We start from the raw sequence: 24,070 nt of genomic DNA on the forward strand, positions 1-24,070 counted from the left end.
ACACATTCCATTTCTTCTTCCTATTCCTGACTGTCCTTCCTCTGTTGCTCCAGGTGAATAGAGACCAATTGTTGTGACTTGGATGGCTGCTTTAAGCTTTTAAGACCCCAGGCACTATGCCAGGAGCTAGGAGGTAGAACGGGAGCAGTAAACACATTATTAGGTCAGTTAACTGGGATGTCGCATGAAACCATGACCCCACACCTCCAAACCAAGAAACCAAATCCCATGAGGTGTTTAGTTGTACATAAGCAGCCTCAGCAGCTACTCTTTTCTTTCTTTCTTTTTTTTTTTTGCCATTGTAAACAAGTCTGTCACACAACTTTTGTCAATTCAATTTTTTACAGCTTATTGACGGCAATTACAATAATTGCCTGTGCGATACCCTTAATGTGATTTTTCCATCACTATCAACTCCCTTTTCCTCCCTCCTCCAATCCCTGTTAACCACTAATAAACTTTGGCCTCTGTGCATTTGCCTTTTCTTGTCTTTTATTGTAAGTGAGATCGTAATATTTGCCCTTTTGTGATTGGCTCATTCACCCAGCATAATATCTTCAAGCTGTATCCATACCATAGTGTGTATCAAGACTTCATTTCTCCTACTGGCTGAGTAGTATTCCATTGTATGTATGGACCACATTTCTTTTATCCATACCTCTGTTGGTGGAAACCCTGGTGGCGTAGTGGTTAAGTGCAATGGCTGTTAACCAAGAGGTCGGCAGTTCAAATCCGCCAGGTGCTCCTTGGAAACTCTATGGGGCAGTTCTACTCTGTCCTGTAGGGTTGCTATGAGTCAGAATCAACTCAACGGCAGTGGGTTTTTGGATTTTTCTGTTGATGGGCTTTTAGGTTGTTTCCACCTTTTGTGTGTTTGTATGTTTTAATCAAAAGAAATTAATAACAACAGTAGCAGCAGTAACAGTAACAAAGAACATCCACCCTCCTTCCGTTATCTCTCGTACCATATACCATAGCTAGAAATATGAGACTTTTAAAGCCCAAGGTCTTAATGTCTGCCATTTACTGGAAGAAAATGTGCACCCACCCTTCCATAAAGCAATGTAAAAATTGTATAATCGATCTTAAACTTTGTACCATGTTTCTATTTTATGTTATTAGTCTTTCTATTTCTAGTTCAATTCAATATCAAAGTTATTTGGAAGAAAGTGTTTGCATTTTAAAGGATGAAGCTTAACTGTCTAAAGGCTTAAGTATAATTTCTTCATTGTTTCTTAGCAATTCCTATAAAAATACAGTATTATGTTCATACAGGAAGCTGAAAAAGCAGGCTGTTCTAAAGGAAGCCGTTGTGGAGTTCCTTCCTTTCCAAACTTTAAGCCGAATGCTTTTCCTCACTTCAAGTTCAAGGGCTTAGTTTACGTGCATGAAAATAAACTGAATAGCACCTGCAGCTTAGTCACAAAAGAGGATGTCTTGAAGCTGCTTAGCAAACAGATGTACCCATGAAGCAGTTGAAGCTTTTGAGATGCTCAAAGCATGTGGTAGAAAAATTAAATTTCAAAATGAACACTGTGTCAGGAAATACAGTAAGAAGGAAACATAAACCAAAGGTCCAGGTTTGGTGCCTGAGCTTTGTACATTTTAATCACAGTGTTGTCATCACTGTGGTGACAGTTATGTTGAAGATTTGTCCTTGAAAACACGGAATTGCCAGTGTTTTCCCAAAGAAAAATTTGGTGTATTTTATAGGCTTATTTACTTATTTATTTTTAATTTGTTGTTTCAATTCTTTGGAGTAGCAAGAGGAGAAAAAGTCAATAATACTAAACACTTCTGTTATCAAACTGGTCAGCGTTACCTTTTGCTTTGATTTAGGCAGCTATTAAGTTCAGATAGTTCACGACAGACCACTCTACATACCTGTTTTAATGTGGACAGTTGGCCCAAGTCAGCAGTACCTTGTTGACACTGATGGAGGAAATGAGATTGCCCAGTGGTCCATTTTTATTCAGTGTAAATACAGTAGCCCCTCCCTTCCCCCAGGGCACAGTTTCATTTTCTCTGGTTTCAGTTACGGCTTGAAAATGTTAAACGAATTGCGTCGCATGATGAAACCTCACGTTGTCCCGCTCTGTCATTCACATAACTTTTATTACAGTATATTATAATTACCCAACCCACTGCCGTTGAGTCGGTTAAGTGCTACAACTGCTAACCTAAAGGTCGGCAGTTCAAATCCTCCAGGTGCTCCTTGGAAACTCTATGGGGCAGTTCTACTCTGTCCTGTAGGGTCACTATGATTCGGAATTGACTCGACGGCAATGGGTTTGGTTTGGGAAACCCTGGTGGCATAGTGGTTAAGTGCTATGACTGCTAACCAAAGGGTCGGCAGTTCAAATCTGCCAGGCGCTCCTTGGAAACTCTGTGGGGCAGTTCTACCCTGTCCTATAGGGTCGCTATGAGTCGGAATCGACTCGATGGCACTGGGTTAGTTCTGGGTTATATTATAATTGTTCTATTTTATTGTTATTGTAGTTGTTAAACTCTTATTGTGCCTAATTTAGAAATTAAACTTCATCATAGGTATGTATAGGACGAATCATAGTATATATAGGATTCGGCACTATCCAAGGTTTCGATCATCCACAGGAGGCCTTGGAACGTATCCCCCGCAGATAAGGGGGGACTACTGTAATCCTGCTTGGTTTCTATAAGAACAGTGGAAGCTATGTTTGTGTACCCTTCTGTTAAGGCTCAGGGTTCACTAGGACATTTTCTAGAAACTCCTCTATTTTACTAATGGATGTGTTCGGGAAAAAAAGGTAGAATCCCTCTAGAAATTTATAGATGACTTTATGTTACCAGCAGAGTATCATGAGCTGACAGTATGAAGAATGGCAAACACACATATTAGTCTTTGCTGGGGAATCACTCACGGCTCAAGATTTTCATCAGCAATGAGCCAGACAGCATTTTAACTTCTGCAACTGAGCAGGAATAGGAAGAATGAAACAGGCAGAGGTCAGTACGGATTGCCCTTTAATCTCAAGAGGATTTGATTGTTAGAGTAGAGCTTCTGTTTTATTCTATTGCCTTGGGGCATGGGCTTATTAGAAACCTCAAAACAGCTTCTGGAGTGGTAATGTCTGGGCTGGGCTCCCATTAAAGGGCAAAACAGGCCGAACTCCAGGAAGGTCCAGGGGTCAGTCCTGCAGTTTTGCAGCAGCATTGTTGATGGCAGACTCCTGGACCGGATGCTTGCAGAGGCCAGAAAACAGGTGGCCAGTTCCATGGTTTATTTTTTGTCAGCGGAAGTGCGGCACCTGAGGAGCTGAGTGGGTAAACTGGACACTTAAAATGGATTCTTGGAAAGGCAGCAGAGTGGAGGAGAAGGCACTCTGAAGGCAGTCAGGAGGCAGGGCTCTAGCCTTAGCTGTGTTGCCAGCTTGCTTTGTGACTTTGGACAAAAATCACTTCTTTGGGCCTTAGCTTCCTCATGTAGAAATTGAGAGAGCTGAGTCACGTGATTTTAAATGTCCTGTCCCCTTCCAGCCTGCAAGTCTTATGGTGCTAAGAACTTTACCGGCAGTGCAGTGGCTCCCCTCTGGTTGTAAGGATTGCAGCGCTTTTCCCTGGGACTCAGCCTTGAAGTTCACCCACACTATGCTGTCAGTCGCCAGGTTCTGTCCGGTTTTCTCTGGAAATGTCTTCCGCCTTTTCTTCCTTCTCACTCCCCCCACATTTGACCAGCTCTTATTATACCTGTGGGGACAATTGCCTCATCCTTTTGTCTTCTGCCCTTCCTGCTCCCTGCACCCATCTTGTCCTCGTTCCAAGTGTAAAACCCTCCTTTCCCAACCCAGCCCATGTCCTGAGTCTCATCTCCCTTAACCACTGCCTTTCATCATGAGTATTTCTTTGTCCAGAAATCAGCGACGACTCTGTGTGGCTTTTAAGATACTCTGTCGTCTTGTCTCAGCCTATCCATCTTACTGTGAGTCAGGATTGACTCGATTGCAACATGGATCCATCTTACTTTATTTTCTGTCACCTTCCAACACATCCTTCACTGTAACAATGCCATTTTTGTCACTGTTTTATAAGCATTCCATGTGTTTTCTTTTCTAACTTTGTTCATTTTGTTTCTTTCATCTGGAGTACCTGTTTCTCCTCACAACCTACACATGTAAGAAAGTCAAGATGCAAGAGAGATAGGGTAACTGAAACTCTGCAGATTGGGGAGGTAGTGAGTGGTAGAGACGGAGGTAGGGTTAGCCACAGAAAGAAGGGAGGAATGTTTGGGAGCTACCAGGGAAGGGCAAGTAGGTGTTAAACATGCAGGAATTTTGAATCATAGAGAAAGGGAGTTTTTAAAGAAGCTCTCTTGTATTAAATGGTCTTTGCCCTCAATAAAGTAGAAGTCAAGCTCATCTGTACAGAGTGATTGGGGATGGTGTTAGGGACATGAAGAAAGTAGGAAATCCCCACTTGCTATGGGCATTAGGATGGGTGTTAACCAGAAGTTAATAAAAAATTTAATAAGAAACATTGAGAATCCAGTTAAGTGATCTAACATGAGTTTACAATGGACTCATCTCAGTTTTCTGAAATTTGTTCAGGAGTGCTTGGCTTTGGGGATTTGGATAGGGAGAACCAGATGGTGAGTTTTACCCAGAGTTGGGGATTGGTCTTATTGACTTCCCTATAAGGGAAGGCAGGAGAGGACACTAAGAAGAAATTTGCTAAGGCGAAAGAGAGGTACCAGGTCCATTCATTCTTCCATGCTCCTATTTTCCCCTCAATCCTCTAGCCTCTCCTTTCCCATCTCACACTTGCTGATGATCTGGCTTCCCAAGCCCTGAGAAAATAGAAGCAATCAGAAGAAAACTTCCACAAGTGTCTGCTGCATCCTCCATCCTGGCTAGATGTGTGCCCATGTTCTCAGTGTTCTCTTCTTGTACTACGGACAGGAGTTCTCTGCTCCTATCTAAGGCATCTCTTCTGTATTGGACACCATCCCCTCTTACCTACTTAAGGACAGTGTTCCACCTACTTTCTCCTTCCCCTCCATCACATCACTTTTCCCTGTGCCAAAGCAGGTGTGGAGTAGGGGTAGGGTAGAATTTAATCAGTGTTGAGGTTCTGCCAAGCAGGTCCACAAAAGCAATGGAATTTAAGTGATTGACCATGAAACAGAAGAGGGGAGAGGGAGATATGAACAGGCAAAACACACCCCATCAAGGGCTAAGGGACAGTAAAACGGTGATAGGATCAGTGATTTGGAGACCCTAGTGGGTTGAAAAATGGACTGTTAGATTCAAAATTTGAGAGAACAGGAGCTGGGAACAGAGGAGGCAGTGATTCCAAGGGTAGGTGCATGAAATTGCAATGATGAGGTAGTTGTTGGTTTAAGGAATGACTAAGGGGGCTAGCAGCTGAGGAAGGGTGGGGGGTTGTTGGATGATAGCCACAGTGAGGAGTGATAGAATCTAATGACGCGAGCTTCAAAGTTGAGGATTCGGAAGAGAGGAAGGAGGGATAGAAAATGATTTGGAAACAACAGGGATGACACCTACCCCACCTCCAAACCCAGTAGTACGGGGTTGTGGGAGAAAAAAAGCACCACCATTTGAAAGGGCTGCAAAGGAAGCAGTGTGTTCAAGGTAGGAGTCAGGTTTTCCTGCTTCTGCTCTTATTTCCCTACCCAGCAGCCAGAACGATCGCTTTACAAAAGTCAGATTTTTTTCATCCATCTCATTCAGAGTAAAAGGTCTCTGTGATCTGACCTCTCGCCATCTCTACTATGGTCTCCTTCACTCCTTCTGCTCAAGGCACACCTGCTGCCCTGGTATTCCTAGAATGCAACAGGAATGAATATTCCTGCCTCAGGGTCTTTGTCTTTGCACTTGCCATGGCCTCTGCTTGGAATATTCTCTCTCCAGATATCTTTATAGCTTGTTCCCACACTTTAGGTCTTTGTTCAAGTGTCTCCTGCTCAGGACTTCTCTGACTACCCTATATAACTACTTCCCTTGCCAACCACTGTATAACTCCCTTCTCTGCCCTGTATTTTTTTATAGCACTTATCACTGCTTGACATAGTATATATTTTACCTATTTGTATATTCATGAGGGCAGAGATTCTGTCTGAGTTATTGTATATTTATTTTTTTAATATTGCTCTTTCTCCTGTACCTAGAACAGAACTTGACAAAGAGTGGGTGTGTAATAAATGAATATTAGTTGACTATAGAATGGATGAATGAGAGAATGAATGGATGAATGAGAGAATGAATGAGTGAAAGGACCAGCAAACAGGTACAGGAGGCATCAAGAAGGAGGAAACGATGTATTCACAGTACGTCATTTCAGAATTCAGGGTCTAGGATGAAGTCTAGGATGTTGATCATTGTTGTGAGAGGTTGAAGTGGAAAGAATGGGAATGTTCCTCTTGCTGAGGAAGTTGGATTACTGGAACACGTTGGGTAATTAGAAGGAATTTTGACTCCTCTAGCATGAGGTAGGTTTTTTTTTTTTTTTTAGCATGAGGTAGGAGGTTATGTAGAGAGGAGAACTAGGAATCAGGCCCAGAGTCACTGAGGAATTTATGAGAGTGTCAGGGCTATCATAGCGGACTCTAAAAAAAATTGAAGGAGGAAATGGTTAAAAAAAAGATGACTATGTCCATGAAGAAAGAAAGTACCAGTTGTGTACCCCTTACATGAAGCTTGGCTCTTTTCCAAACTCTCTGGGGTGCATTTAATTGAATATGAGCTCTTCTGGTTGAGAAGTAAAATGTGCTAACACTAGTTTTTAAAAGTCTGTTACTCTGGCACGGTATTAACCACAGTCTGTCAATAAATATAGTTGCTATGGATTGCTAGTTCCTTCAGATGGGGGGGGGGCGGGTAGAGCATTTGCTTTTCAAGCTGCCATGGGTTCAAAATATGGAGTATGATTTATACTGATATATTTGTGGTTGGAAACTTTCATGTTGCCAAAATCTTCTCCATTGACATCTAAATATCTCAATTATGTTTCTGGTAAATTTATTATTTTAAAATACCCTGCCAGACCATAGTACTTTACGAAGTTGGCAGCATATTGCTGATGACCTAATTTATCGTTCAAAGCCATGGTAAGAGTTCTAAATGTCTTAATATTAGCTATTCATTTTATCCATTTAAAGTGTGTAAAAATGACGTGGTGGAGGCGTCTGACCTCCTCTAACTTCAGAGGAGGGGAGGAGAATCAAGATCAACAGCCCAACGCTGATTCCTATGAGATGGAGGTCAGACATACCTCCTCTCTCCGCTGTCGTTACCGATCCTGACACCAACTGTCCCTGCCATGGCACTCTCTACTTCTCTGCTAGGTTTGATAATTCCTTGCAATGACCACACAGCACTCATAGACAATACTCAAGATTATGAGGTTTATTAGAGAAGTAACAGGTTACAATTTCATGTTCAGGAACAATTCAGTTTACAGTTCTTATACCTTATTTGCATGGTCCCACCTCCACAAGAATGCCATGCACCTTATTTACATTATTAGCAAGTTACCCAGTCACCTTGGTGGGCCTTAGGTGCCTCATTTGCTTAGTCCCACCCAGTCATTTGGTGGGAGTTACAAAGACTGTGTCTAGAACGGCCATATTAAGTAATTCACCGTACTCCAGAGTACATTTAGGTATGTTTTATTACATGGAAAGATTGTTTTTCCCCAGCCTAAATAAGCTTAAAGTACATTTTTAAGCATTTTAAATCCCACTTCCCACATTTATTCTATTTTTATGTGTGAAGTACCTTCCAGAACATCAGAAAAAGTAGTCCAGTTGCAAGGAAGATTTCTTGCTGGGTAATAGCTCCTTTCCAGCCTACACTTGAGGCTGTGTTCCACCATATTTGTGCTGCTTCTAAGTTTCAGTAAACTTTACCTCCCACTCTTAGCTTTCAATGGTTATTTTCTCCTATTGTCTAGTTACCTTTAGTTCACTTTCTTCCTCTCTTTCTAGTCCCTAATTCCTAGTTATGCTTTGTTGCATTGTTGTTGTGTGCTGTTGAGTTGATTCTGACTTATAGTGACCCTGTTGGACACAGTAGAACTGCCCCACAGGGTTTCCAAGGAGCAGCTAGTGAATTTGAACTGTGGACCTTTTGGTTAGCAGTGTGAACTCTTAACTGCTACACTACTAGGTCTCCATTTGGGCAACCAAAACTGAACCAAACCCATTGCTGTTGAGTCGATTCCAACCAGGGCTCCTTAATTATCCTTTATACCTCTGTTTAAATATCCCTTTCTCAGGGAGTTCTTCCTAGAGTCTTTCCCTCCTGTTGCATTAGGTCCCTCTTCTGTGTATTGTCGTCGTTATGCTTTCCCATCATAGCTTTTCGCACCTTGTTGTAATTGTATGCTTAATGCCTGTGTGCCCCTGCAACCCACACCTTCAAGGAGCCATGTCTATCTGGGGAATCTCTATATTCTCAGCACCTAGGATAGTGCCTGGCACACAGAAAATGCTTCACAGATATTTGTTGCATGAAAGAATGAATGAATGAGAGTGAGTTCTCAGCCCTTCTTCTTGCTGCCGCAGTCATAGCTGCTGCTGCTGTTGTGTGCTGCTAACTTGATTCTGACTCATAGCGACCCTGTAGGACAGAATAGAACTGCCCCATACAGTTTTCTAGACTGTAATCTTTCCGGGAGCAGATTACCAGCTCTTTTCTCCCGTGAAGCAGCTGGTGGGTTCAGACTGCTACCTTCTGGTTAGCAGCAGAGCACCTAACCATTGCACCGTCAGGGCTCCTTATAGCCATGGCTAGTGACCATTTTTATTTTCAGCACCACCACTTAGGAGGAAGAGACTTGGCTTTCTTATTCCCCGACACAAGTAAAAAAAGGGCCAGGTCTTATCTTCCCAGAAAGCTTCCCGTCACTGACATGTTTATGGTTGTGGTAACAGTGATTGGTAGGGTGACAGCCAATCCCATTCAGCTCCTAACTGGCTTTACTTGGAATTGAGAGGAAGACCTGGACCTTGATGCTGTTGTACCTCTTCCCCCCCCGCCCCGCCCTTCTATGTAGCCATCTCTGGAGCAGGAATTAATGAAGTAAATAAGCAAATTTCTACAAAATAACTTTTAATCTTCCCTCCAATCCCACTAATGCTGGGATCATATGCCCAATTTCTAGGTTTTTAAGGGAAAGGTCCATACAATAAATCATGTGGTATGTGAATATGTAGTATCTATAAGTTTCGTACCATTGTTACTACGGGTGCTGTTGCTGTTAGCTGCCGTAAAGGTGGCCCCGACTCATGGTGACCATATGCACAGTGGAACAAAATGCTATCTGGTCCTGTGCCATCCCCATGGTCATTTGCGGATCAGAGTATTGTGGTCTGTAAGGTATTCGTTGGCCGAAGTAGATTGCCAGACCATTTTTCCTATTAGTAAGGATACTGACCTAGAAAAAAACTTGGAACAAAGAATCATTCAGTAACCCACTTTGCCCAATTCAACCCAGTTCAACCAAAGTTTACTCAGTACATTGTACAGGTCTTCAGTCCCTAACCTTGGGCCCAGCTGCGTTTTGGAATACAGAATTTCTTGAATTTTAAAAAATTAATATGTTACCCAGTGAGGCCTGGAGCAGCACCCCATGATGAAACATTAATATTGCTGCTTTTAAATATTCACATTAAATAGGATCAATGTACTACAGATAACTTCAAGTCAGTTCCGGTTCTGCTACCAAATAATTCTGGTCAGGGTGGGACACAGATGAGTTATAAAAAAAACTTAGGTTTTGAAGGTTGTGTACTTTGGAACTGCTGTGCAGAGAACTGCATAGGCACAAATCCTGGTGTGATGACTACCGTCTGAGCACCTCTTGAATGCCTCCCTTCTTTCTGTCCTCAGAACCACCATCAGGTCACTTCATGGCTCTCTGTTGATTTGATCACCGCAGGAGCCTTCTCCTGGCTAGTCACCTTGTTCCTTAGCAATCCATTCTGCACACTGATTGTCCTAAAACAAGTCTTGATCATGTCACTCCCCTGTGCACATCCTTTTAGTGGCTTACTATTGCCCTGAAGATGAGGTCCACATTTCTTAGCCTGGCATACAAACATCGTGATCTGGGCTGGTTATTTCTCCAGCCCTTCAATAGCCACTCCCCACTTTTCCATCATACATAAGATTTCTGTTCTAAATTCCTACTTGCATATTACCTACACTTTCTGTCTGGAATAGCCCCTTTTTTTCTGGCTCCATCCCACATCCCTTTTCTAACTCACTTATTTTCAGGTCTCGAATTAGATGCCACTTTCAAGGAAACGTTGCCCACTTGTAGTTCTAGATGAGGCACCCCGCCTTTGTATTTGGGTAGCACTTTATGCTCTGTTGCACTATGATGTAATTGCATTGCTAATTCTCTCCCAGCTGGTTTCCCAACCTCAGCATTATTGACATTTCTTTTTACATGCTTATCTCATGCTTTCATGTTTAATACCCTGCTGGGTCTCTGACACTTGATCTGCTTTGGCCTCTGACTCTTGGCCTCTGATATTTGCCCTGCTTTAGCAGTCAACTTCTAGACAAGGTTCTAAATAATCCAGATCAAGGTTTCTCCACCTTGGCACTATTAACATTTTGGACAAGATAATTCTTCTTGTGGGGATTTGTCCTGTGCATTGTGGCACGTGTAACAGCATCCCTGGTCTCTATCTACTAGATGCCCTTAGTGACAGTAGATACGTGTAGATGCCTCTCCAGATATGACAACCACAAATGTCTCCAGATACTATCAAATGTCCCAAGTGGGGGGTAGTGGAGACAGTGAACCCTTGTTGAAATCCACTGCTCTAGAAAGAAAGCTCCTTGAGGCAGGGACTCTGCTTGTGCAGTTCTTCATATCCCCAGCCAGGCACACATTGGTCCCTTTAAATGTATCACATTAAAATAATAAGGTGGAGATGAGGGTCTGGGCAGGGAAGGTGAGAATGGATGAATAGACAGACGGCGGGATGATCAGGCAATGGTTGGGAGGACAGAGGAACAGATGAAAGGAGAGTCTGGCTTAGTTAGCTCTCTTTGTCATGACGTGGGCATGAGAGAATTTATAGCAAATGATTGTTAAGAAATTGAAAAACCACACACAATGGGCTCAATCTCTTCTGCCCTTTGACTGGCTACTCCTTTTGCCTGTTGGGCCAGCCCCCAAGGAGTTCTTTCTACCTTAGAGCTTCAGGTCACATAATCTGATTGCTTAGAGGCTGCTGTGGAATCAGCCTGAAAGCATTTGTTGAAGTGCTGTACAAGTAGTGGACACATATGAATCCAGTGCAGTCCCTGCCTTCAAGGTGCTTCCATTCTAGTGAGAAAGGCACTTGTGTGCAGACGATTATAATAGAGGTCAGGGTTTTTCTCTCTGTCTAGAAGGCCCATCCACCCTCCCCTCCCTAGCATGCTCCTACTTGGGCTACCTATCCATTTGAGACTAGGCCTTCCTCTTATATGGCCCCATAGCACAGACTCTTTCTTCATAGCATTCCTCATGATTTTAATTATATAGTTTTTTTTTTTTCCTACATTTGCTAAGTATTTCTGTTCCTTGAGACTCAACTCCATGAAGGAAGGGACTGTGTCTCTTTTTTTCGTTTGTGTCACTTGCTGCTGGCACTGTAAGTGGCACGTGGTAGGCATTCAGTACATAATTTATATAAATGAAAATGCATGTGGTAGTCCCTGCAAGACCCCATATCCACAGGAAGAGACAACCTCTACTGCAATGCCAAGTCCTGCACCAGAGGAACAAGAGAGTGCAGTGCTGGTTTGAGGAGTAGGATGGGAGGATAGTTTGGACTGGAGGTATCTGGGATAGTTTTATGGAAAAAAAAAATTTATAAAATACAGAAGAGTAAAAAGGAGAAAAGCTACTCACTGTCAGGCTCAATATTAGGAGACACCTGTTTTGGTAAATATCAGCCTTTTTCTTTAGAATAGAGATTACTTCATACTTTGAAATATTTCAGGAATACAGAAAAAATGTAGAGAATAATATAATTTCTGCCCAGCTTAGTAAGAATTTAACATGTGTCTGCTTTTCATTCATATTAAAAGATAAAAATAATAAAATAAATCAACACAGTGCACATATAGCTGATGTTCTCTGTGGACCCCTCCCAGGTGCCACTGACCTATCTTCTTTCTTCTGCAGAAAAACCATCCTCCTCGAGTTGGTGTTGTCATTCCCCATGGCTTTATACTTACACTACATGTATAGGTATTTATAAATATATTTAGTTTGTGGATCTTGAACTTTGTACAGTATGATGATGTCATACTGTCTGCATATTTCTGCAGCTTGCTTTCTTCAGTTAACATTATGTCTGAGATGTGTTCACGTAGATGTGTGTAGCAGCAGTTCCTCATTTTTGTTGCTATCTGTTATTCTAGGGTTGTACTACAGTTTTTTATTCTTCCCTCAAGGGGAGTTTTGGTTATTTCCGTGCTTTGTTATTAAACAATGTTGCTGGCAACATTGGGGTACATGTCTCCTTGTGTGCATGTTTGATACTTTCTGTAGGGTTTGTACCTACTCCTAGAGGTAGAATTACGGGTGCATAGGATATGTGCCTTCCTCGTCTGCACTAGATATTGCCAGGTCCTGCTGCAAAGTAGGTGTACAAATGCCCACCTTTAACAGCACTGTATGAGAGTTCCTGTTACTCTGTATCCTTGCCAAGCCTCAGCATGGTCAGACTTTAGAATTTTGCCAATTTGAAATATTTCATCTCCTTAGTTTCTAGTGAGTTTGAGCATGATTTTTTATGTTGATCTGGCTATTTCTGTTTCCTCTTTTGTGACTTGCCTGTTTGTCCTTGGCATGTTTTTCTATTGTATTGTTTTTGGTTTTTTGTTATATATGTTTAAGTCTTTATGTGTTCAGTTCTTTATATATCCTGGATACTAATCTTTTGTTGATATTTTACATTTCAAATATATTTTCCTAACGGCTTATCTTTTCACTTTCTTTATGGTGTATTTTGTTGTGTATAAGATGTACGTTTTAATTAAGTCATACTTATTTGTTCATTTGTTCATTTGTGGTTCGTACTTTCTGTATCTTGTTTAAGAAATCCTTCCATACTTTGAGGTTATAAAGAGCTCCTGTCATGTTTTCTTCTAAATGTTGGTTCTGCTTTTCAGCTTCAGTCTCGAATCCACATGGGATTTATTTTTGTGTGTCAGTATGAAATACAGGGTAATTTTCATGTGAATAAACTGGTTAATAGCAGCCCATGTAGTCCACCATTCCCCCTCACTGATTTGTAATGCCACCTTGTCATGTATTGGGATTGCCCACACACACGAGTTCTGTTTCATTGGTCTGTGATCTATTCCTGGGTCATTTCTACACTGTCTTAATTATTGTGGCTTTGTATTAAATCTTGAGTGTCTAAGGCCCTGTGGGAAGAATCTTGCGTAGATGATCATGCTTGGAACTTAGGATCTGGAATCAGAATAGTGAGTGGTGGCATCAGAAAGTATGTGGACACGATGTTGTGGAGAGCTTTGAGGAGAAGTTCAAGGGTACTCAGAAGGGGTCGCTGGGTCCTGTGGTGATGGTAGAAGCCACTGTGGATGTGACCTTTCGGCCATAGTCAGTGGTTTTTTCAGAGGTGGCTGAGGATCCTGGGATGTTACTTGTGCATTCCCTATAAACTTGTATATATACCGTATAGTTCTTCTAAAGACCTTTCTGTTAACTCTTCTTTAAAATGTTACCCTCTAAAAACCTCACCAGATGCTCCAAACTTCTATTACATCACAAAGCCTTTAGGAACTGGTTATTAGCAACACTCTTTGCTTCATTGTTAAAGTCTTCATCTGAAAACTGGTTTTTAACATTACCATTTTCTTTTTCAGTTAATGTGACTTTTTTTTTTTTTTAAGCTTTAGGCTTAATTTTTTTCCCCTACTTTGTGCTGAATTGAATCAGAAAAAAAAAAAGAGAGAGAGAATGCTATTTTTAAATGCTATTATTCTTTTGAAGAAAAGCCTCAGTTTAAAGTGTTTGTCTAAACCATGAGGGCTTTCTATCAACAGCGTTTGCTTCTACTAAGAATGAGTAACATGACCTTTTTCGATTTTAGAGAACGAGAGCAGATGTCACAATGCTCCAAATGTATGTCGTTGTCTTTCTTAGTTTGGTGGCATTTGAACTCTTGTTAGGTAGAACCGAGTTAGTAAGAATCAAACAACTTAGAGGAAAATGGGCTAGTAGATAGGTCATTAAGCCCTTAGAAAACCTCTGTTGTTTCTGAGATGTTTGAAAAAGAAGTATTAAATGAAATGCAGGATGGGGGAAAAAACCCTGAAAACCTTTTTTTTTTTTTTGTCAAATTGAGAATGTCTTTATTCTCTTTGCAGACCATAAAAGTACTGGACTCTGTAAAAATTTTACACAATACAAAAGGGTATGGAACAGCACTCCCCAGTAGAAGTTTCTGCAATGACGGAAATGTTCTGTTGTGCTCTGCCCCAGACAGTAGCCATAAATACTTGAAATGTGGCTAGTGTAACTGTGCAGTTGAGTTTTTAATATTGCTTAATTTTAATTAAACTAAACTGAGGTAGACACCTGTAGCCAATAGCCGCTGTATTGGACTCTTACAGAGATACCAGTTATGTATTTTCTTGTCTCTCTCCACCCCCCGCCCCCGGCTCCCTCTGCCTTCTGCCCATTTCCTGTCTTTGTCTCTTGCCTTATCTCTTTTTCTCTCACCTTCTCTCTGTCTCTTTGGCCTGCAGCCAGTCACGTGTACACTTTCCCTGCCAGCCAGCCTACCTGCCACCCTCTCTGCCTGCCTCTGCCTGCCACTTTTCCATGCTTGCCGCATTCTTTCTCATAGTCCTGTATATACACATTCTGTTCAATAACGAAGGGTATCTACTTAGTTACGTATCACGGACATTTTCTCTTTTCAGTACATACACCAAAACTATCGTCAGGCCGATTCCAACTCACGCCAGCCACATGTATGCCAGAGTATAACTGTGCTCCACAAGGTTTTCAGTGGCTGATTTTTTGAACGTAGATTGCCGGATCTTTCTTCTGAGGCACCTCTAGGTAGACTCGAACCTTCATCCTTTCAGTTAGCAGCCCAACGCATTAACCGTTTGCACTGCCTAGGGACTGAGTACATGTAGGTCTGTCTTATTTTTTCAGCCATAGCATAATTCCAGTGGACTGACTGTACCTACATTTACTTAACTTACTAGTGGTTAGTAGGTTGTTTTCAGTTTTTCTCTGTAAGTATTTATTTTAACCACTACACTTTTCCTGCTATATTTTTTTCCTGGTGTTCTTTGAGTGCACTACTGATGTCCCCTGGGCTGGGTTGTTAGAAACCTGCCTTTCCTTTCATATTGACCTTCAGATAAAGACCCCACCAGAATCACTTGCCTGCAACCTCAAGGACCACATTGAGGGTGGAAGTCTTTTCACAGTGCAGTGATGTGGTTCTGACCACTTGCCGTCCAATGTGCTAAGGAGAAAGAGACTGGGATTTTTTGTTAACATGAGTGTTGCCAGCTGCTGTCTATCCAGACAGCTCGGCTGGGTGCAGTTGCCTCTACCATTCTTGTGGCCATCTTGGTGAGTGCGTACGTGGTGGCAGCACTAACCTCACATGCCGCGTAGGCTCTCTGGAGATGCCATCTTTGTTTCATGGTCAGAATCCCACTGGGGAGGAATACTTTGGGCTTGAGGTCTCTCTTAGTTTCAAAAAGAAATCGTAATTCCTGCCCAAGGTTTAATGGAAATCTTGGCCTAGCAGAGAGAACGGTCATGTCAGCCAAAGGGAGCAGCTAGGAGGAGAGACCTCGGAGGAGTGGAGGGTCATGCTGGGGGGGGGGGGGAGCGGGGAGCAGAATTTTTCTCCGGCTCACTCCTCAGTTCTGTCCAGTTGGTATCCCCCAGAAATTTTCTAAAAAATTCTGTCTCCATTCACCCGATAAAAACCCATAAATCCTTTTCTTTTTGGAGCATCCTGTTTATTGAAATTCTGTGTCATAGTTGCTTTTCTTGTTTGGTAAATGGTTTGCCATGCTTTAAATCTGTTTTAGGAAGTTTATAATATGCTGAGGTCACTTCCAAGTGATGTCCCAAGTGATGGTTAAAGGCCTTTAATCTTTATCTGAAAAAATATCTTCTTTAAGGATAATGATGTATTTATAGGAAATAATTAAAGTAATAAAACCAAAAACCAACCCATTGCCATTGAGTTGATTCCGATACATAGTGACCCTATAGGACAGAGTAGAACTGCCCCATAGGGTTCCCAAGGCTGTAATCTTTACGGAAGCAGACTGCCACATCTCTCTCACCAGGGCTCCTTATTCTTCTTGAAAAACAAAGGGTTTACAGAACACAGAAGCCTGAGTTGCCTTCCTCTTCATTAGTTAGTCATTTCCAGCACATAAATTGTAACCTTCCGTAGTTACTTTCAAGGACTACATTAAAATCCTGAATGTCTCTGGCTATTTAAGAAAGAGCTAAAGAGACAGATATGTAATAAGGAATAAAGAGTACATGGAGAGATTTTATTTTACTGATTGAACTTAAAAAAAAAAAAAAAAAGCAACCCTTTGGAACATCCTTATAATCCACTGAGATTGATGTGAGTACCTAATTTTTAAGGGGCCCTGGTGGCGCTGTGGTTAAAGCACTCATTTGTTAACTGAAAGGCGTATGGTTCAAACCCAACAGCTGCTCCACGGGAGAAAGATGTGGCTTACAGCCTTGAAAACCCTATTGGGTGGTTCTGTAGGGTCGCTATGAATTAGGAATAATACCTATTTAAAAAAAAAAAAAAGATTTTGTTTTTTAGAAAAGCTCAATTTATACATATAGCCATATTATGTTGCCAAATACTTAGAAATTAGAATGTCTGTTGAATCCTAGATGTTAGAAAAAACAGTGTGACTATAAATGTTCATTTCAAGCTCTGTTACTTTGGGAGTTAACCTGTGTTATGCCTGTGTTAGAGAAATTTAAAAATCCCATCATCGTTTCTTCATCAGAATATTTCTGTATGTGTGTCAGAACAGTTGGTAGGAATAAATTTTATTTGGAAGTTTGAAGTATAATTAGAAAGTCAAGGCAAGCTAGAAATGAGGTTTTAAAAAATTTTTTTTTAAATAATTTTAATACTTTTTATGTTATTTCACATAATAGATACAGGGAAGCAGGGAATGATGTAGACGGAATAATAACACTAATTGGCGACGTTTATTGACTACATACCATGTGACCAGAGCTCTGCTGTGCGCCTTGCATCCGTGAAATAAGTACAGTTGCACTCCATTTTCCACTAAAGGTCCTGAGGCTGTGAAAGGTTAAGTGGCTTGCCCAGCAGCTAAAAAATTTCAGAGCTGGAATTTGAACCCAAGCAGCCCGACAACAGAGTAGGAACTCTTCACCGCAGTTCTTACTTGACAAGGTCTCCCATGAAATACGGGCTGAATAGCATGAAATACGGGCTGAATAGCATCACAGTGAGGTGAATACATCAGCCAGGAAACAACCAGACCTGGAAGATAAGTCAACAAGGAATTCTTTTTTCTTTTTTTTTTAGTTTTTATTGTACTTTAAGTGAAAGTTTACAAATGAAGTCAGACTCTCATACAAAAATTTATAAACACCTTGCTGTATACTCCTAATTGTTCTCCCCCTAATGAGACAGCACACTCCTTCCCTCCTCTATTTCTTTTCGAGTCCATTTGGCCAGCTTCTGACCCTCTCATCTCCCCTTTAGATAGGAGATGCCAAAATAGTCTCATGCGTCTACTTGATCCAAGAAGCTCATTCTTCAACAGTATCATTGTCTGTCCCATAGTCTAGTCCAATCCCTGTCTGAAGAGTTAGCTTTAGGAATGGTTCCTGTCTTGGGCTAACAGAAGGTCTGGGGATCATGGCCTCTGGGGTCCTTCTAGTCTCAGTCAGACCATTAAGTCCGGTCTTTTTACAAGAATTTAAACAAGCAATTCTTGAATGTCTTCTCAGTGCCAGACATGATTCCAGGTACTTGACATGTCTCATTGAATTTGCACACTGCAAAGGAGATATTATTTGCGCCCATTTACAAAGAAGCTCAGGGAGGTTAAGTAATTTACCCATAGTCATGCCTCTTGTATCTCGAGAAGTTGGGATAGTGCTGACTAATGGCTTATTAACACCAGTGTAAAGAAAGATTTGTATTAGCTTATTGATTTCTCTAGTTTGGTTCAGTTTAATCTTCTGCTCAATGACTAAGATAAATACACAAAAGGCAAGCAAATTTCAGATGACACAAAACTGAGAGAGTAAATATATTAGAGGATAGGACAATATTCAAAACAGTCTTTTTGTTTTGATCTGCTTCCTTTTTGAAAAATAAGTAATGTATCTACATTTTCAAAGATAACACTGTAACAACACTACAAATCCACTTTGACCTCTGCCAGCATCCACTCCTTCACGATACCCCCTCCACACACACACAGATTGAGAACTGCTGTACTACTTTCTCGTGTCTTTATCGAGAGGTTCATTTTAACAAAATTGAGTGTATTCTTCTTTCCCCCTTTTCTAATTCACTGTTTCACTTAGCAACATATCAGTATTACATAGAGAGCTTCCTCATTCTTTCTTATAGCTGCGTAGTATTATATTGTATGGATGTATAATAATCTCATTAGCCTAGCTCCTATCAGTGGTAACTTGGGTTGTTTCTAGTTGTTTGCTATTAGGAATCATAACTACAGTGGATAATCTTGTACAGTGTCATTGTTTTACATTTATTTTTAATTTGCTGGCTTTGGTGTACAGGTCTGAGGTTTGACAAGTACATGGAGCCATGTAACTACCACCACAACAAGAGACAAACAGTTCCATCACCCAAAAAATTGCCTTGGTTGCTCCTTTGTAACTACTTCTGCAACCACTGAGCTGTTCTTTGTCCCCGTAGCTTTGCCTTTTCCAGAATCAGACCATGTTGAAGGCCTTTGAGTATGGCTTCTTTCACTTAGCAAAACATATTTGAGACGGACATTTCTCCAGAGAAGATGTACAGATGGCCAGTAAGCAATGGAAAGATGCTGAACATTGTTAGTTGCCATTGAATTGATTCTGACTCATGGCGACCCAATGTGTGTCAGAGTAGAACTGCTCCATAGGGTTTTCAAGGCTATGACCTTTCAGAAGCCTATCACCATGCCTGTCTCCCCAGGCGCCTTTCGGGGGTGGGGGTGGGGGGTTTGAACTGCCAACCTTTCAGCTTTAGTCAAGCACTTAACCCATTTGTGCCACCGAGGGACTCTTTCATTAGTCATTAGGGAAATGCATATCAAAACTACAATGAGATACCACTTCACAACTACTGAGATAGCTATAATTTAAAAAAAGGAGGATGTGGAGAAATTGGAGCCCTCATATAGGGCTGGTGGACATGTAAAATGGTGCAACTATTGTAGACAGCAGTCGAGCAGTTCCTCAAACAAACATTGAGTTACTATATGACCCAGCAATTCTATTCCTAGGTATATATACCCAAGAGAATTGAAAATATGTATCCTACACAAACAGTTGTGCACCAAGGTTCATAGCACAAAGGTTCTTAATTGTCACGAAGTGAAAACAACCCAAATATCCATCAACCAGTGAATGGATAAGTAAAATGTGGTACATCCATTCAATGAAATATTGTTTAGCCCTAAAAAGGAATGTAGTACAGATACACGGTGCGATGTGGATGAACCCTGAAAACATGCTAAGCGAAAGAAGGTAGACACAAAAGGCCACATATTGTATGATTCCATTTATAAAATTGTCCGGAATAGGTAAAATCCATAGGGACAGAAAGAAGAATAGTAGTTTTCCAGGGACAGGAGGGAGGGCTGAATCGGAAGTGACTACTGATGGATACAGGATTTGATTTAGGGGTGAGGAAAATGTTCTGGAATCAAATAGTGATGGCTGCATGCCTTGTGAGTGTACTGAATTGCGTACTTTAAAATGGTGAATTTATGGCATGTAAATTATATCCCAATTTTAAAAAAGAATACCTTATTCACAACTATAGTACAACTAATAAAATTTTCACAGGTGATTGAAATTGCCATTTTATAATATATGCCAAAGTGTGTTCAATGTAGAGAATTCACAGATATTTTGAAGGGCTGTGATAAAATCAAAATATGTGATTTCCTATTTAATTAAAGCTCTTAGAAACATATTTATGGTTGTACTGCTTGCTGGGGTGCTGTTACAAAACTCTCAAGGTGAACTCTTATTTGTTATGTTACCTATTTGGTATGTACTCTGAGCTGTTGTTTCAGAGTTCAACATTAATGTATTTTGCATGAAATTTAAAAGTACTGAAATAATTTTAAACTTATAATCTGTATTAACAGATTCCAGAAAACTTTAAAAAGACTCAGCTGTCTAATTTGAGATGCTCTTGGCATCAGCATGGAACTTGAAGACGCTCTGTGGTACAGCCCCTGCCCTCCTCCTCCACGTAATCAGCTTGGTAGATCACCTGCTTTCTCCATTGCCTTTGTCCCCGGCGTCCTGAGTGATTATGGCTACAAGGCGACATTGAAATCTGCTGATGTGTTTCTGTTCTCACTAGTTGAGTTGTTTGCCAACCAAAAGCCAGCTGTATTTGTTCCTGAATTTGTTTACAGCAGTCGTAGTAGTTATTATAATTGTTTAGTTTAAGTATTTTACAAACTGATGAAATACAAGTGCAAAAAAAGTTAAATGTTTGAAAACATATTACTTTTTAAATATGCAGAATGCATACTGCTTAAGCAATCTACTGAGTAGAATATGGGTGAAAACAAAACAAAAAAAAATTGGGGTTAAAACTGTAAAAATGTAGATGCATTCTAGACTCAAAATCCTGTAAATTTTTGCTCCGCTTTAAGAAACAGAACCTGGAAATCATAGGCAGTGGTCGTTTATACCAGAAGTGCCACGGGCAACTACAGACAGCTGACACATCCTCAGAGACGGACCTGTGTCAGACCTAGTGATCCTATATCAAAAGACTAGCTAAAAGATTGACATTTGTGGACTCTAATTTAAAAGAAGTTGCTTTAAGATTTATGCATATCGTTTTTAATGACTCTTGAGTTTTTCTTTACCAACTAACTACCTGGCATGGCTGCCTCAGATGATTAACTCAGGGTTTCGTCTCTGGTTAAGTACAGAAGAGCACGCTTGGGATTGTTGCTGAAAAATTCTGTTACAAATTAGGAAACTCACGGCCCCAGCTGTGCTCCTTCACTAGTCATGATGTCTTGAAGAAGTAAATCAAACTTCAGGGTTTTTTTATTGTTTTTTCGTTTTTGTTTTTTATGTATTTTGGAATGCTTTTGAATTTAGCACATTATCTTTGTTTAAATTACGTTGATTCCTAATATCAAGAAGAGGTGTTGTTAGGTGCCTCAAGTCAGTTCCAACTCATAGCGACCCTACGCACAACAGAACGGAACACTGCCTGGTCCTGCGCCATCCTCACAATTATTGCTATGCCTGAGACCATTGTTGCAGCCACTGTGTGAATTAATCTCATTGAGGGTCTTCCTGTTTTTCCCTGACCCTCTACTTTACCAAGCATGATGTCCTTCCCCAGGGACTGATCCTTCCCGATAACATGTCCAAAGTATGTGAGACGTAGTTTTGCCATCCTTGCCTCTAAAGAGCATTCTGGTACTTCTTCCAAGACAGATGCGTGTTCTTTTGGCAGTCCATGGTATATTCGATATTCTTCGCCAACACCCCAATTCAAAGACGTCAGTTCCTCTTTGGTCTTCCTTATATATTGTCCAGCTTTCACATGCATGTGAGGCAATCGAAAACACCATGGCTTGTGTCAGGCACACCTTAGTCCTCAAGGTGACATCTTTGCATTTCAACACTTTAAAGAGGTCTTTCAAGTCTATAAAGTGTTGAAGTGAAGAAGAGGTAAGAGTTAGAAAACAAAAAGAAAAGGCTTCACCCATTTTAGTATCCTTTTCCTTCCTTTCCCTTTTCCTCTTCCTTTCCTCTTTCCTCCCTCCTCTTCTCCCTGCCTAAGAGATCTTGGAAATATATATGTTTTGTCTGTTAAATGAAAACATTTCTTGTTAAATCTGATTACAAATATTTAGTCGTTATAATTTAAAGATAAATGCTAATTATGCTTTGGCAAAATTAGAGTTTAATTTTTTTTTAGTATTTTATTGTGTTTTGATGAAAGTTTACACAGCAAATTAGGCTCCCATGTAACAATTTCAATGCAAATTAAGTGACAGAGTGGTTACATTTTTCACAATGTGTCAGCATTCTTGTTATTTCCATTCTGGTTGTCCTCTTTGCATTAATCTAGCTTCTCTGCTTCCCCCTTACCTTCTCATCTTTGCTTTAGGGCGGATGTTGACCGTTTGGTCTCATATAGTTGATTTTTTTTTTTTAAAGCAGTATTCACAGGGGATGTTGTTTATGTTATGAGCTGATCTGTTATTTAATTGAAAGGTGACTTCTGGGAGTGGTTTCAGTTCCAGGTTTAAAGGGTGTCTCAGGGCAACAGGATCGGAGGTTCCACTGGTCTCTACTGGTCCAATAAGTCTGGCCTTTTTTTAAGATTTTGAGGTTTTTTCTACATTTTTCTCCCATTCTATCTAGGACCATCTGTCTATTGTGTCTCTGGTCAGAACAGTTAGAAGTGGTAGCTGAGCATCATCTGTTTCTTTTGGTCTTAAGACAGATGAGGCCATGGTTCGTGTGGGCTGTTAGTCCTGTAGTTTCTTGAGTCTTTGATTTCCTTCTTTCTCTTTTGCTCCAGACAAGTAGAGACCAATAGTTAATATCTTAGACGGCCACTTTCAAGCTTTTAAGACACCAGATACTACTCATCAAACTAGGCTGTAGACCATAAACTTTATGAACTACGTTATGCAGTTAGTTGACCATGTTATCCCACGAGACTATGGTCTTAAGCCTTCAGATCCAGTAAACCAATTTTGTGAGGTGTTTGGTTATATCTAGGAACTGTCTGTAACTGTGCCCCCTTTTTGCTTTATTATATGTGTAATTATGTATGCAGTACAGACAAGCACGTATATGGCTATGTCTGTGGGTACACCTATACATGCACATGTATGTATACGCATACACCTTCCTATACACATATATGCATACTTATCTACCTGTGTCACCACACATATCGTTTTTGGTTGATATTGCTGTTGTCGCAAAATTGTATATGTTATAGCATTTACAAAAAATGTCCCTTAAGGCTATTTCCATCTTTTTGCTATTGTGAATAATATTGCAGTGAACATAGGTGTACATATGTAGAGTTTGTTTTTAACGCAGTGTTTGCTAAATATGGAAATCATTCCCATTTCAAATTAATTCTCCAATCCTTGTTCTCTGAGAGTCATTCATTATAAATAAACTTGGAGAAGGAAAACCCAATCGTTCAAGCTAAAATGACTTAGTTTTGACCATTTTACTTGCAGAACAGATAAAAATTTCTAAATGTTTATGTCTTTTATATAGTGATTTAAAAGCCACATGTATTTTAAAACTGCTAATTCAAATTTTTTATTTATAAATGAATCATAATGAATATTTCAGAACTGTTTACTTAAGTAGTAGAGTACCTATTTAGAATGCATCCTTTTGGAGGGTGTTGAATCTATAATTCGTTCCATGTTATGTTCATTTGAAACAAATTTACTGTAAACAAGGGGAAAAATTAATCATCACATTGACATTTTTAGAGCTGTAGCAGCCACTTGCAACATGGGGAACAGTTATATAACTTTTCTATACAGTGCGTTGTCAGTATTTGATGTATTTATAGTACATTTTTGTTATGTGTTTAATGGCTACACATAAAAAACCAACTGCTACAGATAACACTGCTTAGAGGTTGTTTATTTGAAAGAATTTTAACCTAGTGTCAAAAAGATGTCCTGTTTATGTTTCTATGAACCTGCTACTGTAGATTTGATTTTCTTCTGGCCTGGAGTTGAATTCCAGTTACACTTCTAACGCGTTG

The 24,070-nt window shown here is 40.4% G+C and overlaps 1 protein-coding gene across 9 annotated transcripts in view; it reads left to right on the forward strand.

Annotated features, from left to right (window-relative positions):
* Positions 1–24,070, forward strand: part of MRTFB (myocardin related transcription factor B) — a 220,489-nt gene that overhangs the window by 58,563 nt on the left and 137,856 nt on the right. For 2 of the 9 annotated variants that reach the window (XM_049904743.1, XM_049904742.1), the window contains exon 3: positions 20,427–20,545. The exons of 6 other annotated variants lie outside the window; for them this stretch is intronic. In XM_049904743.1, the coding sequence (XP_049760700.1) occupies positions 20,468–20,545 (78 nt within the window). In that variant the 5' untranslated portion in view covers positions 20,427–20,467. Of the gene's footprint in view, positions 1–20,426; positions 20,546–24,070 lie in introns of those variants that run through there. One more of the 9 variants, XM_049904749.1, reaches the window with a different exon arrangement.

The sequence above is a fragment of the Elephas maximus genome, chromosome 12, assembly GCF_024166365.1.
Source record: "Elephas maximus indicus isolate mEleMax1 chromosome 12, mEleMax1 primary haplotype, whole genome shotgun sequence".
Taxonomy (NCBI): Eukaryota; Metazoa; Chordata; class Mammalia; order Proboscidea; family Elephantidae; genus Elephas; species Elephas maximus.